We start from the raw sequence: 14,980 nt of genomic DNA on the forward strand, positions 1-14,980 counted from the left end.
TTACACATAAACTCGCGTGAGAAATAATTGTAGGCTATACAAATATTTCTCCCGACCCGGGAATCGAACCCGGGACCTCGGCGTGGCAGTCCAGCATGATTTGAACCGTTCGACTACAGAAGCAGTTAATTTTAAAATTCAAATATAGTTTGTGGGACTTTTGGTTATTTTGAAATTATTTCTGGGAAGTCGTCTGGTTGTTTAACACGTTATTATTGCATTATTATATTATAAGTATTATATTTCATGATCTCAGGTCGTTGTATGTCAGTCTTGTCGGCAAGAGGAACATCTTCGATCTATCGTCATATTACTACGAGATATCGGAGTCTGCACTTGCGGCGAAGAGCGCCGTGCCCGCCAATAAATGCTTCTGTCGCAAGTTAGTATCTATCCCTAATACAATAAAACAAATAGTGCAATTCCCACCAGCAGGGCTGGCACGACAGGGCGCGACTAGCGCCAGAGCAACATAATGCTCGAGATAATATATTCTCGCATAAAGATCTCGCGCAAGTCGCACTTTGTCGTGCTAGCCTTACTGTTCGGCGGGCCGTAGGGTTGTCACATTATTATTTTAGTTATCAACACATACAATAATTACTTAATAATATGACATTTCTGAACCGATTTCGACGATTCTTTTTTTTGTTGGAAAAGAGGATACCTCTAATCCCATTCAAATTTGAAATAGTTATTTATTATGCAAGGCTGCAAGGTTGTTGTTTGACGCGCGTGCTTGTGTTAAAACCTGAGCAAGCGAAGGAAGCTAAGATAAAAATAGATTCCTGAGCGTAGCGAGGGTTTCAAGACACGAGACGCAAAACAACTTTGCTGCCGAGCGAAACACACAACTTTCCACCTCATTGGGCGAGGGAAATGGTAGATGAAAGAAAAACAATTGAACTATAAAACAACAATTTTCTAAATTAAAAGAAAAGGTTTCTCTTCGGATGCGTTCTGAATTTACACCTCTTCAATTTTTAGTCTTGCTTGTAGTTTTATTTTGTGTGATTATGTGATTATTGAAATTATTTTAGATCTTCAACGAATTAAAAGAATTTAATAAACACAATTAGTTATCATTGTCAATTTAATGTCAACAATGATAGGAATGAAATATATCAACGGATTTATATTACATAAATAAATAATGTACGACAAGTGGCTTATTTGAACGTGTGTGAATTTGTTTTTCATCAAAAAAAAGTTATGTACACCACAGTCCATGCAACGTCAAGTTCGAATTTCAAAAATCTTTTGCCCGCTATCATGCAAAAACGATTTTGCGCGCAGATTTCTAACGAGAAAGAAAGCCTTTCCGAGCTAGTGAGATGAAAAAAATATTCCACTTCTTTTACTCTTCACGTAATTTGAACAATAAACACTTTTAGGAGCAGTAGAGCTCCTTGTGAAAGAGTTCGTCCAGGGAATTACTGCCACGTAACTGCCACCTTACCTATTTCTGCCTCCAAGTAGTTGTAAGCATTAATGCCTTGAAGTTTTGAAGGTTAAGGGTGCTGGTGAAATTACAGGCATATGGGACTTGTCAACTTATGTCTCAGGGTTACGGACGTAGTGGCAGTGTCTCTCAGATCTTTGCGATTTGAAGCTCTGTGCGGCACTGCAATGAATGAGGCGGGTCACTTACTACCAAGCACAAGACATGTTCGATCCGTCGCTTCGTATTGTAATAAAAAAAACTCGATGAGCTCAACGCTAAATAATTACTTAAAAACCCACAGAAGGCGGTGCCAGAAGGAGCCCTTTCTTTACAATTCCGCAAAATGGTGAAGATATAGAACTTGTCTGACTTTACCAACACATATTGTAAAGGAATTGGAGTGGCGGCCACGATGGATGTCTCCTGATGGGCGTAATCAATCTCGAACCCTGTCAAGGAGCCTTTGCTTTTAATTTAAGGACCTGTTCTGTTTTCATTTTGTTTTTTCGAACTTTGTTTTGTTCGACCGGTCACTTGGTATCATAATAAAAAAAAACACTCGGTGAACCCAACGCTAACTACTTAAAAACCCGCAGAAGGCGGCGCCTTTCTTTACAATTCCACAAAATGGTGAAAATATGGAACTTGTCTGACTTTACCAACTCATATTGTACAGGAATTGGAGTGGCAGCCACGATGGATGCCTCCTGATGGGCGTAATCAATCTCGAACCCTGTCAAGGAGCCCCAGCAGTCGCCTCTTTGCCACATTTCTACCTCGCTTCAGAGGAACTATTGCAGTACTTCCATCCTGGCAGCGACATCAAACCCGATAAGGAAAAACACAACAGCTATGTTTATTTGGACCCGGTAAGCATGACCAGAGTCTACGATTAATTTTTATTCATTAAAAAAAAATTTTGAAGCAAATCTTCCATAAAAAATTTTTTCAGAAATCTTGAGTAATCTTCAATTCACGACTTCTTATTACTGGCTATGAATTTGCCACTGACACTTTGCACCTTTCTCTATTTATACACCTAATTAACATTACTAAGTAAGGGTCAGGTCAGACGAGTGTGATTTTGTGAGGTGTGAGTCGCGTTTTTCGAATCTCTTAGTTCGACTAAATAAAATTCAGCTGGGTGCCATGGGGCGCCAAACGAACGTATTTATTCAGTTGCTTTTAAGCATTTGCACAGGTGTTTGTGTCACATAGTATTACGGATCCCTTAAACATAGTGTCCATTTGTGAAGCGTTTGATGATGTTAGAAAAAGAAAAAAGCTAAGCTTCATCCGCTCAATATGGAAAGGTTAAAGCGTGAGCTGTTAAAAGTTTATGTAAAAATCCAGATCAATTTGTAAAATACTACCATATACGCATAAATGTTCCCCCTCCCTCCACCTGCACAAGCACATCACACAGTGCGACTGAAGTTCGGTCGTAATTGCGCGCGTGAGAACCGGACAACCCGGACTTTAATATACGCGCAAAATTACGCGACTCAAAAAACGCGACTCACATAATTACTCACCCTGAAGCGAAAGAAGTGTAAGCACTATTCGTCATAAAGAAAAGACGATAAAACGAGTACGAGAACATGGTACGAGATAAAACGTATGCCAATGGTAATAAATGAATTTGATGTGTCAATCATTGGGTTCTTCTTACTATCCAACCCCGTAATAATAATAATAATAATGAGTTTTTGAAATATAGAATTATACAAATCTTTCAAATCGAGTTAGTGAGCCAACACACTTCACGTCAACAAGTGCTACTTTGATAGATTTGGTTTGTTCAGATGCTCCGCTCCTACAGGTAGATGTAGATCATCGTCCTGAGTTCGATGGCCATGCAATTGTTATGACTGAATTTAAAATAAAACGCCCAAAAACTTGCCCTTAAGTAATTTCATGCCGACCAATTAAAAGTATTGATTTGAAACGGTTCGACACTGATATCGAGAGGATAGGCTGGGATGGGATAGCTGAAATGAGTGACGTGAACGAAATGGTAGCATTTTTCAATACTTTTATTATACATTTAATGGACAGACAGGCCCTAATGAAGCAAGTTGTAATTAGGGATATGCAACAATCGTGGTTTACTGATAATGTTTGTCATATCATGAAACTCAGAGATGATGCACAGCGTCAGTACCGTATCACCAATAGTGATACACACAAAAGTCAATACAAAATGTTGAAACACTTTGTTAATGCCAGTCTTCACCACGAAAAAACCGCTTTTTTGGTCAGCAAATTAACTTAAATTTAAATAATCCCAAATTAAAATTGGAAAATATTGAAGAATACAGTTGTCCCTTTCAAAAATGAGCCTGAACTTCCTGCATTTTAGCGCGATCCTGATGCTATGAATGAAGCTTTTCTCGATATTCCTGATAACAACGGTACATGCATGCATGACCTCACTTATTTTGAATACTTAGAGAAGGTAGTCCATGGCCAACTTATGCGCTATTGTGAAGCAAATGAAATCCATTTCGCAAGCAGCGGAGCGCTGCAATAGCTCTTTTAGATGTCGTTGATAACATCCTCGCTTCTTAAAACATTGGTAGGGGTTCGATTTTATGTTTGCTGGACTCCTCGCGTGCGTTCGATTCCATTAACTTTCAAATGCTACTTTCAAAAATGTCTTATTATGGTCTTGACCACAATTGCATATCTTGATTTAGTAGTTACCTAAATGGACGTTATCAAAAGTAGTCATGCAAAACTCTGATAGTACCAACATCGAATCAGGCCTTAAAACAATCCGAAATGGCATCCCGCAAGGCTTCATTCTTGAACCTTTACTTTTCATTTTGTTCAGCAGTGATTTGGCTAAATGTATTTTGAATTGCCGGTTTCACTTATATGCTGACGACTTACAAATTTACATTTCAGGCAATGCTGATGACTTGAACGCTATGGTTGGTGGGTTAAATGATGATCTGATTCGTATTTCTGCTTGGTGTTTTTCTAACGGCCTCGTTGTAAATTGACATTTAGTGGCCTAAATCAAAATATTTGATACTTGGCTCTCGTAGTGTGGCTATAGAAAGAGTCAGCTCGGCTAGGAATCTTAGGTTGCAAATGGATAGTGAGCTGCGCTTTGAGAATTCTGTATTGGACGTCGCACGCTCTTGCTTCTATCGCCTCAAAGTTCTGTACAATTTTGGATCTTATATCAGCCAGGATCTGAGAGTTCTGCTTTGTGAGGCACTGGTATTATCTAGGCTGAACTATTGCATTACGGTGTATAGTGGCTGTCTCAAAAAAAGCTCTAAAAAACTGATTCAGCGAGTGCAAAATTCTTGTGCTCGCTATTGTTTTCGAATTCCTCCTCGCAAACATATCACGCCCTTTCTAAACAAATTCGGCATTCTGAAAATTGAAGCCCGTCAGAAGCTATATTTGGCCTGCCTAACGTTTGATGTAGTTAAAACCCGGGAACCTGATTATCTACACCACAAAATTAATTGGTCACAAAGTGTAAGGGATAATAAGTTCCGATTAGTTTCTAAAAATGTTTATTAACATCCCAAAACACAGAACGACTGCTTTTCGCGGCGGTTTCAGGTATCGCGCCAGTAAGTGCTGGAATAATATTCCTCCTCCATTGCGTGACATCAATAATAAAAAACGATTTAAGCGTGAATACAAAAAACATCTATTGTCCGAGCAGATGTGTCTCGCTAGATAGATATTTCCCTAATCAATGCGTTTGATACCTGTAAACCTAAATTCCGTACCTATATATTCATATTTGGTGGCTATTGTTATAATTTAATATTAAGTTTGTAAAGTTACATTATTATTTATATTGCTTACCTTCATTGCTTACACTATTTACAATATTTGCTTGTTTACATTTTACACTTTTACTTGATATATACATATAAATAGTATTTAGAGTTAGGTATATATATTTGCGTGTGATGCACTTTGGTGGCATGGCTTACTAGGCTAGTTCATGGCTTACTAGACTGGACTGCGATCGCTCATCATATGGTACAGGTAGAAAACCTGCACAGCAGTTTGATCTCTCTCGGTGTACAGTATTTCTGCTGAGTCAGGGCCACTTCAGCAAAAACAGTAGTCATAGGTACATTAAAATTTTATCAGGTCTTATAGTATTTGTTTGTTTTTCTCGCAGTATGTTTTTTACATAAATGTGTATAAAATTAATAATGATATGACATAGAACATGTGCTTTGTGTGTTATGTGCTTTTATGTTGTACCCTATAAAGTGATTGTAATTGTTTTGTTTCTATTTGTATTTGTGCTGAAAAAACGTACTATCAATCTATCTATCTAAATAGAAGACGAAACAGCCTCTCAATACACCCTAAACGTAGATACACACCACACTGTATATTTACTTGGCCCGTGAATGAAGTTAACCCAGCCACAATGCTGAAACATAGAAAAACAAAAGAAAGTGAAAGACAGCTACCCGAACAGCAGGGAGTTCTATGTACTATGCCATGTCTGAGAACACCCAAAGCATAACCAATATAGAGTACATTTCCGAATTGGATCTGCCGGGTATCTGTAATTCATCATTTCTCAACAATGCTATTGAGAACTTCGCAGTTAATGGTTAAGTAGTATTTAATGACGTTTAATTGACTCTATAGACGTCAAAGTTACGTGATAATCGCCAAGGACATTGGAAAAACACGTAAGATTTTTTTGATGTTGTAATTGCATTACAGAAATGTGACGTAGCCAAGATAGATCTTTGTAGTAAATAAGTAACTTAAATTTGACAAACTTACCATTATGAACAATAGTATTATAAATATTCAAATTCATTTGTTTCTTTATGATACAAATCACAAAGGTAATGACAATAATAACAATGCATAAAACAACCACACTAATTCTATACCTCCACCAATGAACACTACGCCAGCTTAATTTTTGGACCTGTTCTGTTTTTTTGTATCGTTTTTTTTTGCACGAAATTCATTTTTTGTTCGAATTTAGTTTTTTTTTTCTTTATTTTTTTTTCTCAAAAATCATTATATTAGTAAATGAAAATGGTTGTTTAAAAAAATGACCAAAAAAATAAAATAGGCGTAAAACACTATTTATTAAAGGTATCGAATTAACGCATTACCCAGAAGACTCAAAAAATTTAGGAAAGTTAATTTCCCATATTGATCCCGCCTTGAAACCAACACGAGTCTCCTCGCGCACACAGTCTAAGCCACCGAGGTCGTCTCCGTCTGAAAAATGTTACAAATACACATTCTGAGTCATTATGATCCGACCGAGTTCCTAGGTTTTCGCGATTGTTGTTACACATAGTCTATATCAACATCTTCGTCAGCCATGACCATGGGACCTGTGAAAGGTCCGATACGTTGGTTTGTTCGAAAAAACATACACGATTTAAATCCGAAAATAATAGTTTCATTTACTGTGATCGGGGCAGAATTGCACGAAATCAAATCTTGCAATTCTGCTAAAAGCAATTCAATTACAGAATTCCTTGCAATTCTGTAGCAATTCCTCTAATTTTCGTAAAATGGTGGGACCATTTTTCGAATTCCGATTATACTCTTTCCACCTCCTGCCCGGGCAAATAAGGCACAAGTTCCTATATGGTTCACGATACACACTTTTCTTTAATCTATGAAGTCCGTTAAATTCGGAGTTCGGGAATTGGAACGAAAGTTCAAATATTCGAAGAGCTCCTGCAACGGTATAATATCGTTCCGTGACTTACGCGCGCACTAAAAAGTCTTCATATAGTCTGAAATCAGCAATTTTTAATGAGTTTTCTAAATAATATAACGAAATGAATTGTAAAATGTTGCTCTCAAGTAACTTCTTACGATTCTCCTGTTTGACATAAAAGCAATCCTTATTTTGTGGACCATTTTACGCATTCCTATACAACAATGTCAAATAGATGAATTGCGTTATATGAATTGATAGCAATTCATAATATGAATGTCAGTTAAGTAACCTTTTTGCGATTTGAAATATGAATCGTATTAGAATCATATTATGATTCTGCCAATGCGGCTTTTTTAGCCCTGCTGACTTGCTTTACAATTCCGTTTTGGTATAAAAATGTATGCCAATCTAGATTGCCCTATACTGGCACACAGACGTCGCGGAAGAATGCGAAAGCGCTCCTGTAACTGAGATGGAACACCATCAGGTTTTAGTCGGTGGAAGTCATAACCCTTCGCCTCGTTGAGGATTTCCTGATGTTTAAATTGGTTAATTAGATGTCCAAAATGTAAACAAAGAAATGTCATTGTCAAAGTATGAATGCAGGTGTACCAAACTTCCTATTTTTACCGGAATTGGAAAAGGTGGCAGTTCTCATTTTCTACCATTTAAAATAACTATTACAAAATATTAACAATATGCATAAACTTTAACAACAACACACAACAATTTAACAAACACACTACGGAGACTAGAAAACATTCGAGTTCGAGAATCGAAGCACGAATGACATCTATGATACGACAAAATGGCGGCATAAAAAATGTTTTTCATCCCGATTGTGTTACCAGTGTCACAAAATTTACGACCTTAAACATAATCTTGTAATGTAATCATTGTATACATAACAACGAAATTAATAGAAGTATATAATGCAAAATGTGAAATGTTGAAAAGGGTTCTAAACGTTTATTATCGCCAAAAATAGAAAACTAGTCAGTTATACATTTTGGACATGATTGATACTATTGTGGAGTAATTTCACAAAAGATAAATTAATATCATGGTAGTAAAACGTCGTTGTCGTGATGTGCAATAAATCAATTGCTAGCTTATACGGGACGTTAAAACAAATTATTTAATAACAATAACGTTTTATATATTTTAGGTCACAGGTGTCGTTTTGAAAGGAGTTAAACGTATGCAGTTCAACATAGAACTCCGCCAGCTGCCGGGGGCCCCGCAAGTAGCCAACGTACCTACTGGACTTTTCCCGCTCCTGTGGATGGAAGAGGTTATAACCTTGTTCTGGTTTTGTAGAATTTAGGTGATATCACAGTCCCGTTTTCATACGTCTTTTTTTATGATACTAAAGACGAACAAGTCGTGCACCTATCAAAAATCTAAGAGAGGGGTACTGCCACTTCATCACTAAGTCATAAGTTGACAAGTCTAATGGGCCTGTAATTTCTTCAATTTAATTGTCCCGGGTTCGCTTCCTGGACCTGTATAAGTGTTTGTATGAGCTATATTTATGTCTCTCGTGAGTGGGTGTAATTTATGGTGTCTATGTGCGTGTCCATGGCACCCGCGATACAAGGTTTCCCTAGTACGGTGAAATGAGTGTGTGCGTTAAAAAAAAATTGTATTTACCTATATGTATTTCTCCATTACTGTGGTATGTTCGAACCTTTTCCAATTTATATTTAAGAATATAATAAAATTCACTGTAACATTTTTTTAAACATTTTTCAAGAGTAAACCGAGAGAATGTTTGTCTGCTTTTGACATTGACTGCTGGCGTCCACACAAATTGCCAATAACGGAACTAAGCCATTCCTCAAACGATGTTCATGTAATTTTAAGCTAGCATAAAAAAATACAATGCTACAGATCCTGACAAAGTCCAAATTTAGAATTCTATCTATGACCTAAGGTAATTGTTGTCCAAAGCCACTGTGTTTAGTCTATGGGGAAAAATATATAGAGCCATGTCAAAGCAATAAATAAGAATAAATGCGGACTATACCCACCCATTACTCATTACAATGCATGAAGACGACGATATTTCTTTACTATTGTCGCCAATAAAACCTCTAACGAAAAATAAATAAATAAATATTCACTATTACATTGTTACAGTGCAACATCTTAATATTTATGATACCTTTTCAGGGAGCAGAATTACCACCATCTATATTGGCAGATCTGCAAAGTTCTCATGCTTTTCTAGGCCACATACGGATCGTGCCATGGGTGATTTTGGTAACTGCAATGATAATAGCTGCGATCAGCACCATCGCCCTAGTGCGCTCCGGAGGACTGCCGATGTGGCCAAAGAACAATTCTGTTAGCTTTATACTTAGACCTAATGTTAGTGCTCAAGGTAATAAAGTACAATAGTGGTGCATTAATTTTTATTTTACCCTTATCTCCTTATATCTCATTTTTATTATACCCAGTTAACTAAACCATGCCAGAAAATATTCTTATGACTAGGGCTCGGATAAATATGTAGTATAAACTACAAAAAATGGGCAAAACATCTTGAAATGGGGAAAAAATGATAAAAAAAAAACTGTTTTCACACAGACTACGCTTAATTATAAAAATAATCAACAAGTTTCATTCCACCTCAATCTAATTTTCGTTGCTGTTATAGTTACATTACACAATTACATGTTTCTTTTATTAATTTTCAAAATTAAAATTCTGTCTGTTTGGTCGGAATAACGCCTTGTACTAGCTGATGACCTTTCGACGTCACAGAATGTAACTGGAGCAAACTTGAATTTGCATAAGTCCGCAAGTGGGTAAGGCCACGTCTAGCTTGTCTTCTAATCTTTCTCACAGTACACTGGTTTTTTTAGTGTATTTAAAACATTTTTTTTTCAAGCACGCATGCATTTTTATTTTTTTTTAATTAAATTAATTATCACGTTAATATGGATTATTTCAAATTCCGTGATGAAATTTATTCTAAATATCATTTTTTGTGTAGAAAACAATTAATGAACATCAATTATTGAAATCAAAAGTATGTAATTACATATTAATCCGGGCCCTATTAATGATCAATTATACTTACTGTAACTGCAGGAGGCTGACGATTAGACCCTGCAGAACCGTTACGGTTCCTAAAATTATGATGTCCGGTATTGGGTTTAGCTCGCTACCGGTACTCCCGGTACACTTTTTACGGATTTTTCGTGCTTATTCAATAATTTACTTAATAATTATACCATACATAAGAGCCGGGGCTAACAACGATCTCAACTTGCAAACAAATGTTTTGAAACTGGGACTGTCTCGAGTTTGTTGATAATACAGTAATAAATTTGAAACCAAGGAAACAAAACAAAAACTCTGTGGTAAAGCTTCTTTAGCAGCAGTAGAGCTCGTTGTTAAAAAGAGTTCGTCCAGGGAAGTACTGCCACCTTGCCTATTTCTGCCGCCTAGAAGTAATGTTAGCATTACTGCATTCCGGTTTTGAAGGCTAAGGGTGTTGGTGAAATTACAGGCACTTGGGACTTGTCAACTTGTGTCTCAGGGTGACAGGCGCAATGGCAATGCCCTTCAGATCTTTGCGATTTAAAGCTCTGAGTGGCACTGGAACTATTATGGACAGGCGTGTAACTTACCATCACGCACATGACTCGTTTGTTCCGTATCACTTAATATTTTGAAGAACAAAAATCGAAACTGCTACATAGATATATAAAGTTAACATTAGTAAACAAAGTAAATAGCAAAACACAGCCAGTATTAAAATGGAAAATGAAAATATGTAAAGTTGTGTAATGTGTGTGTTTATTCGAGTGTTGATTCACGCGATTTGGTGTGTATTTTATTTATAATAATTTTCTTTTACATCATAAGGCCACCTGTAATTGACAATATATATAATATGTGATTCAGACCCCCAGATGATATTATTCATATGACCACGTAAACGCCGAGTATACATTATAATGAAATGATCTCATTCAAATTTAGCGCAATTACACTATATCACCATAGTTTATCTAGAAAAATAAGTTTTTCATACAAAGCCATACATACTGAAGCAATTACATTTCATATATTTTAATGTCGTTTAACGCTTTTATTATGGTGGTTTGTACTGTCTTAGGAAGTTAAACTAGAAACTTGTGGTGACTGATGTTATTTTAATGGACTTTATAAGTACTATACTTATAAAGTCCACAAATTCATGAGTGTCTGTCTACATACGAAACTATGAAAACTTTGTTATAGTACATACGGCAGTTCACAAAGATTCAAAATGTTCTTTGTCATCAATTTCAATAATTTTGGTTGAAATATACTATTGATTTGAAATATGTATTTTGTTCCCTTTTTGTCTTTACATAAAGAGAAGCCCGAAAATTTCTAACTTTCCCTAAAGCAAATTTCAACATTTCTCCGTCCTAACCACAAAAGCAAAGTTTATGCGAGGAAATAAAGGTTTTTTTCATGTTTTCAGTCAGAATTAATTAGAAATTAATATTGGTAAACCCGGAAACAAAAATCATGCGACACGATTGTATTTCACGCGTTAACCTGTAAAACACAGACAGGAATGCGAAACGAAATACGAAACTTTTATTCGGATTCGTTCACAGTTAATGCTGCCGGTATGTGGAACCTTCTCCCGGTCGAGGTCATACAGTCGCCTTCGGTTCGGGTTTTCAAGGGTGCTCTTTTGAAGTTTTGGGATTGTTCAGACTCCACATGTTAGCTTATGAAATATTTATTTACATTTGATATATTTATTTATAGTTTTATTTTATGAATTAATTTTATTATAGATTTTGTATGTATTCATGTATCAACATTACTTAATATATTTGTATTCGTTGCACTGGAGGCGATTTTCGAACAAAAATGTGTAGTCTGATGTGCCGTTGTCGGTACATTTTTGACATAATAAATTTTTTAATACAGTTGCTCAAAACGTGGTATTTTTCGCACTACAAATCGTGCCGAAAGTTGGAATTTTCGCACTAGTGCTTTTTACTTTTACATTTTTTTTTAATTTACTGTTGTTTCAAATCTTAAGCACAGAACTAAAGAAGTTGTATATTTATTTAATATTTATGTGCTTTGTGACGTAAGTCATTCGTCATTAAAACTTATATTTATTTACAAATACTATATAATGAACGTATCGAGTGGAGGTCTCTGCCTACCCCTGAATGGGTGACAGGCGAGATTTTTATGTATATACCTAGTCAGGTCATAAATTCTGTCACATGTTTAATATAAAATAATTGAAACAAGTTTATTCATTATGTTACCATTTATATACCAAAATGAACTTAACAAAACATAGATTCTTATGACACTAAAGTTTATTCAAAATGACCTCCGTGATTTTGAATACAGGCTTTCAATCTGCGCGGCCAGTTGTCTATCGCAGCACGAACGAGGTCCATGTCAATATCGGCGGCTGCCTTAATCAAGGATGTCTTGAGTGACTCCAAATTGGGATGAGGCTTTGAGCACGCCTTTTCCTCCAAGTGTTGCCATATCTTGTAACCTAACGGATTCAAATCTGGACTGGAGGAGGGCCAGTCTTCGTGCCGGATGAAGTCGATTGCACGCGCCGCCAGCCAGTCTTGTGTACTCTTCGCTCTATTAGCTGGCGCCGAATCTTGTTGGAATACCCAGTGCCTGTTATTGAACATGGTATGAGAAACAGGTTCCACAAGGTTCGTCAGGACTGTATTTTGATACACAACTGCATTCGTTTTTACACCTTTCTCACAAAAATGTACCTCTGTTAAGCCCCAATAAGAAACTCCCAACCATACCATGAGCGAGGATGGAAAATGACCTCGTTGGACACGCGGAATACGGTTGCTCGCTTGCTTGCTGCACTACTGTGTGCGTACACCTTATCATTTTGTTTGTTGTAGCTCTCTTCTACGGTAAAAATTTTTTCATCTGAAAAAAGAATTTCCCGATATTTTTTTCCCGCGTACCGCTTCAACAAAGCGCAGCATCTCTTCAGTCTCAGGTCCATTAGACGATCATTCAAACGATGTCCTGTTTTTCTTCGATATGCCCGAAGCCCTAAGTCTTCATTTAACACCCTTTTCACCGTGGTTCTGCTTAACCCCATCTGAAGGGCCAACAGTTTCTGCTTACGTTTGGGATTTCTTTGAATTCGCGCCTTCACAGCTTTTATCACTGCTGGAGTCCTAACAGACCGAGGGCGACCACTTCTTGACCTGTCATCTACACTAGAGTCTTCATTGTATCGTTTGATGGTACGATACACGAATCTTTTGGTTATATTAAAATTTTTCAGTATGTCAAAAATTTGAATTGGCGCGTAACCGCAACGATGCAACGCAATAACTGCAACACGGTCTTCTTTAAGCGTCCACTCCATATTTAAAAATGAGTAAAATTCTAAAAAGTAATCATTTTTATTTTCATGAACAATTCGAAATTCGAATTCAATAAACTTTTTTGTGGCCAGCATACTAAACGAAAAGTTTTTACTGTGTGACAATACTTATGACCTCACTGTGTATTTGTTTTATGTATTACAGATAAATTGTATCTCACTACCGTGCACGGGTTCCTAAAGAAGTTTAAACAAAAGTACCAGGACTTCATAATAAGAAAATTGGTTACAGACCGATATTACAGAAAATAAACAAAAACAGCACGTTAGAATTATATTTCCATAGACTTTTAAATAATGGTTGCAGTGGTTGTATTTCATTATTTTAATTTACTAGCAGAAAATGAGTTTTTTTTAAATACTGTTTTATTTTACTTTCAATGTAGTTTTTTCGCAAATGCATTAAAAAACGTCGTTTGATACACGTGCGGATTTGTCATTTTCACTTGTCTCGCGTCTTGACCGTCGCCTCTGGCTCGGGCCAAGAAGCCTCGAGCCTCGTGAATAATGACTAACTTTCCGCACTTATATCAAAAATAACTATATCTGTGTATTTATTGAGAATAGTATATTCCATTTCTTTATTTATCTATTTTTAGTGCCACCCCAAAAACCAACTTTCCTCTCAGATTTTCAAAGGTTAGTTGAAAGAAATCTCTTTATGGGATAAGCTCGCCTTTGTACACAAATATTTAAATATTGATGTTTCTGAACATTTGTAATTTACTTTGTGGTACAATAAAGTGTTTAAATAAATAAATAAATAAAAACTTTATTCGCAAATTCCACTAACGTTTAATTAAACTTTGTAACAAAATCACATATCATGCAACAACACAAATTAGTTCCGTCGCGCACCGCTAGATGGCATTGGCGTCGATATCGCAAATTCTGTATCGCAGTGTTAAGATTTTCCCTCGACCAATGTGGGCGATTCCAACATAATGTGAGGAGCCTACTACCTACCTTGTGGCGATATAGAACTGCTTCCTTGTGTGGAACAGCGTTTTCTCTATCGTTCATAGCTAGTACTTATCGCAGTATCGCTAGTTACGGGTATTGTACACCGCAGTACATTTACATGTGACATCGCAGTACATTGACTCAAATATTTTGTATGCCCGTAAAAATATACATAATTTCATTAAGAAAGAAGATATTCATAATATTAACCTTAGAAATAAGTCCAAACTCATGGTACCACGATTTCGTTTAACTAAGGTAAGCTATTCTTTTATGGGGAACTGTATACGTTTTTACAATTAGATTCCGAAGCATATATTAAGATTATCATTTCCTAAGTTTAAAATTTACATTAAAAGTATTTTAATTGAAAAGTCATATTACAAAACGAGTATGTTTTAGATAAAGAAGTATGGAAAGACAACAAGAGTCTAGATTCCACACAATTATGATTCAA

The 14,980-nt window shown here is 36.3% G+C and overlaps 2 protein-coding genes across 2 annotated transcripts in view; one reads left to right on the plus strand and one right to left on the minus strand.

Moving 5' to 3' along the window:
* LOC113240489 (sensory neuron membrane protein 2-like) overlaps positions 1 to 9,577 on the plus strand; it is a 30,998-nt gene extending 21,421 nt beyond the window's left edge. Inside the window, exons 7-10 of the mRNA XM_026477814.1 lie at positions 257 to 382; positions 2,121 to 2,313; positions 8,311 to 8,436; positions 9,318 to 9,577. Of these exons, the coding sequence (XP_026333599.1) occupies positions 257 to 382; positions 2,121 to 2,313; positions 8,311 to 8,436; positions 9,318 to 9,545 (673 nt within the window). The 3' untranslated portion in view covers positions 9,546 to 9,577. The remainder of the gene's footprint in view (positions 1 to 256; positions 383 to 2,120; positions 2,314 to 8,310; positions 8,437 to 9,317) is intronic.
* A 2,919-nt stretch (positions 9,578 to 12,496) lies between these two features.
* Positions 12,497 to 13,542, minus strand: LOC113240504. The gene is made up of 2 exons (XM_026477834.1): positions 12,959 to 13,542; positions 12,497 to 12,818 (listed from the first exon to the last, which is right to left on the minus strand). The coding sequence occupies exons 1-2, from the start codon at positions 13,540 to 13,542 to the stop codon at positions 12,497 to 12,499; spliced, it is 906 nt and encodes a 301-aa protein (XP_026333619.1).
* Between the last annotated feature and the right edge of the window lie 1,438 nt (positions 13,543 to 14,980).

This window comes from Hyposmocoma kahamanoa, unplaced genomic scaffold (genome assembly GCF_003589595.1).
Source record: "Hyposmocoma kahamanoa isolate Upper Pololo Valley unplaced genomic scaffold, ASM358959v1 144, whole genome shotgun sequence".
NCBI lineage: Eukaryota > Metazoa > Arthropoda > Insecta > Lepidoptera > Cosmopterigidae > Hyposmocoma > Hyposmocoma kahamanoa.

Excerpts from the sequence above, each read along its gene's own strand:
- LOC113240504 (XM_026477834.1), bottom strand. The coding sequence starts at position 13,542 with ATGGAGTGGACGCTTAAAGAAGACCGTGTTGCAGTTATTGCGTTGCAT. Across the intron at positions 12,819-12,958 it reads ATTTTCCATCCTCGCTCATG|GCACTGGGTATTCCAACAAG; the intron begins GTATGGTTGGGA and ends GTTCAATAACAG.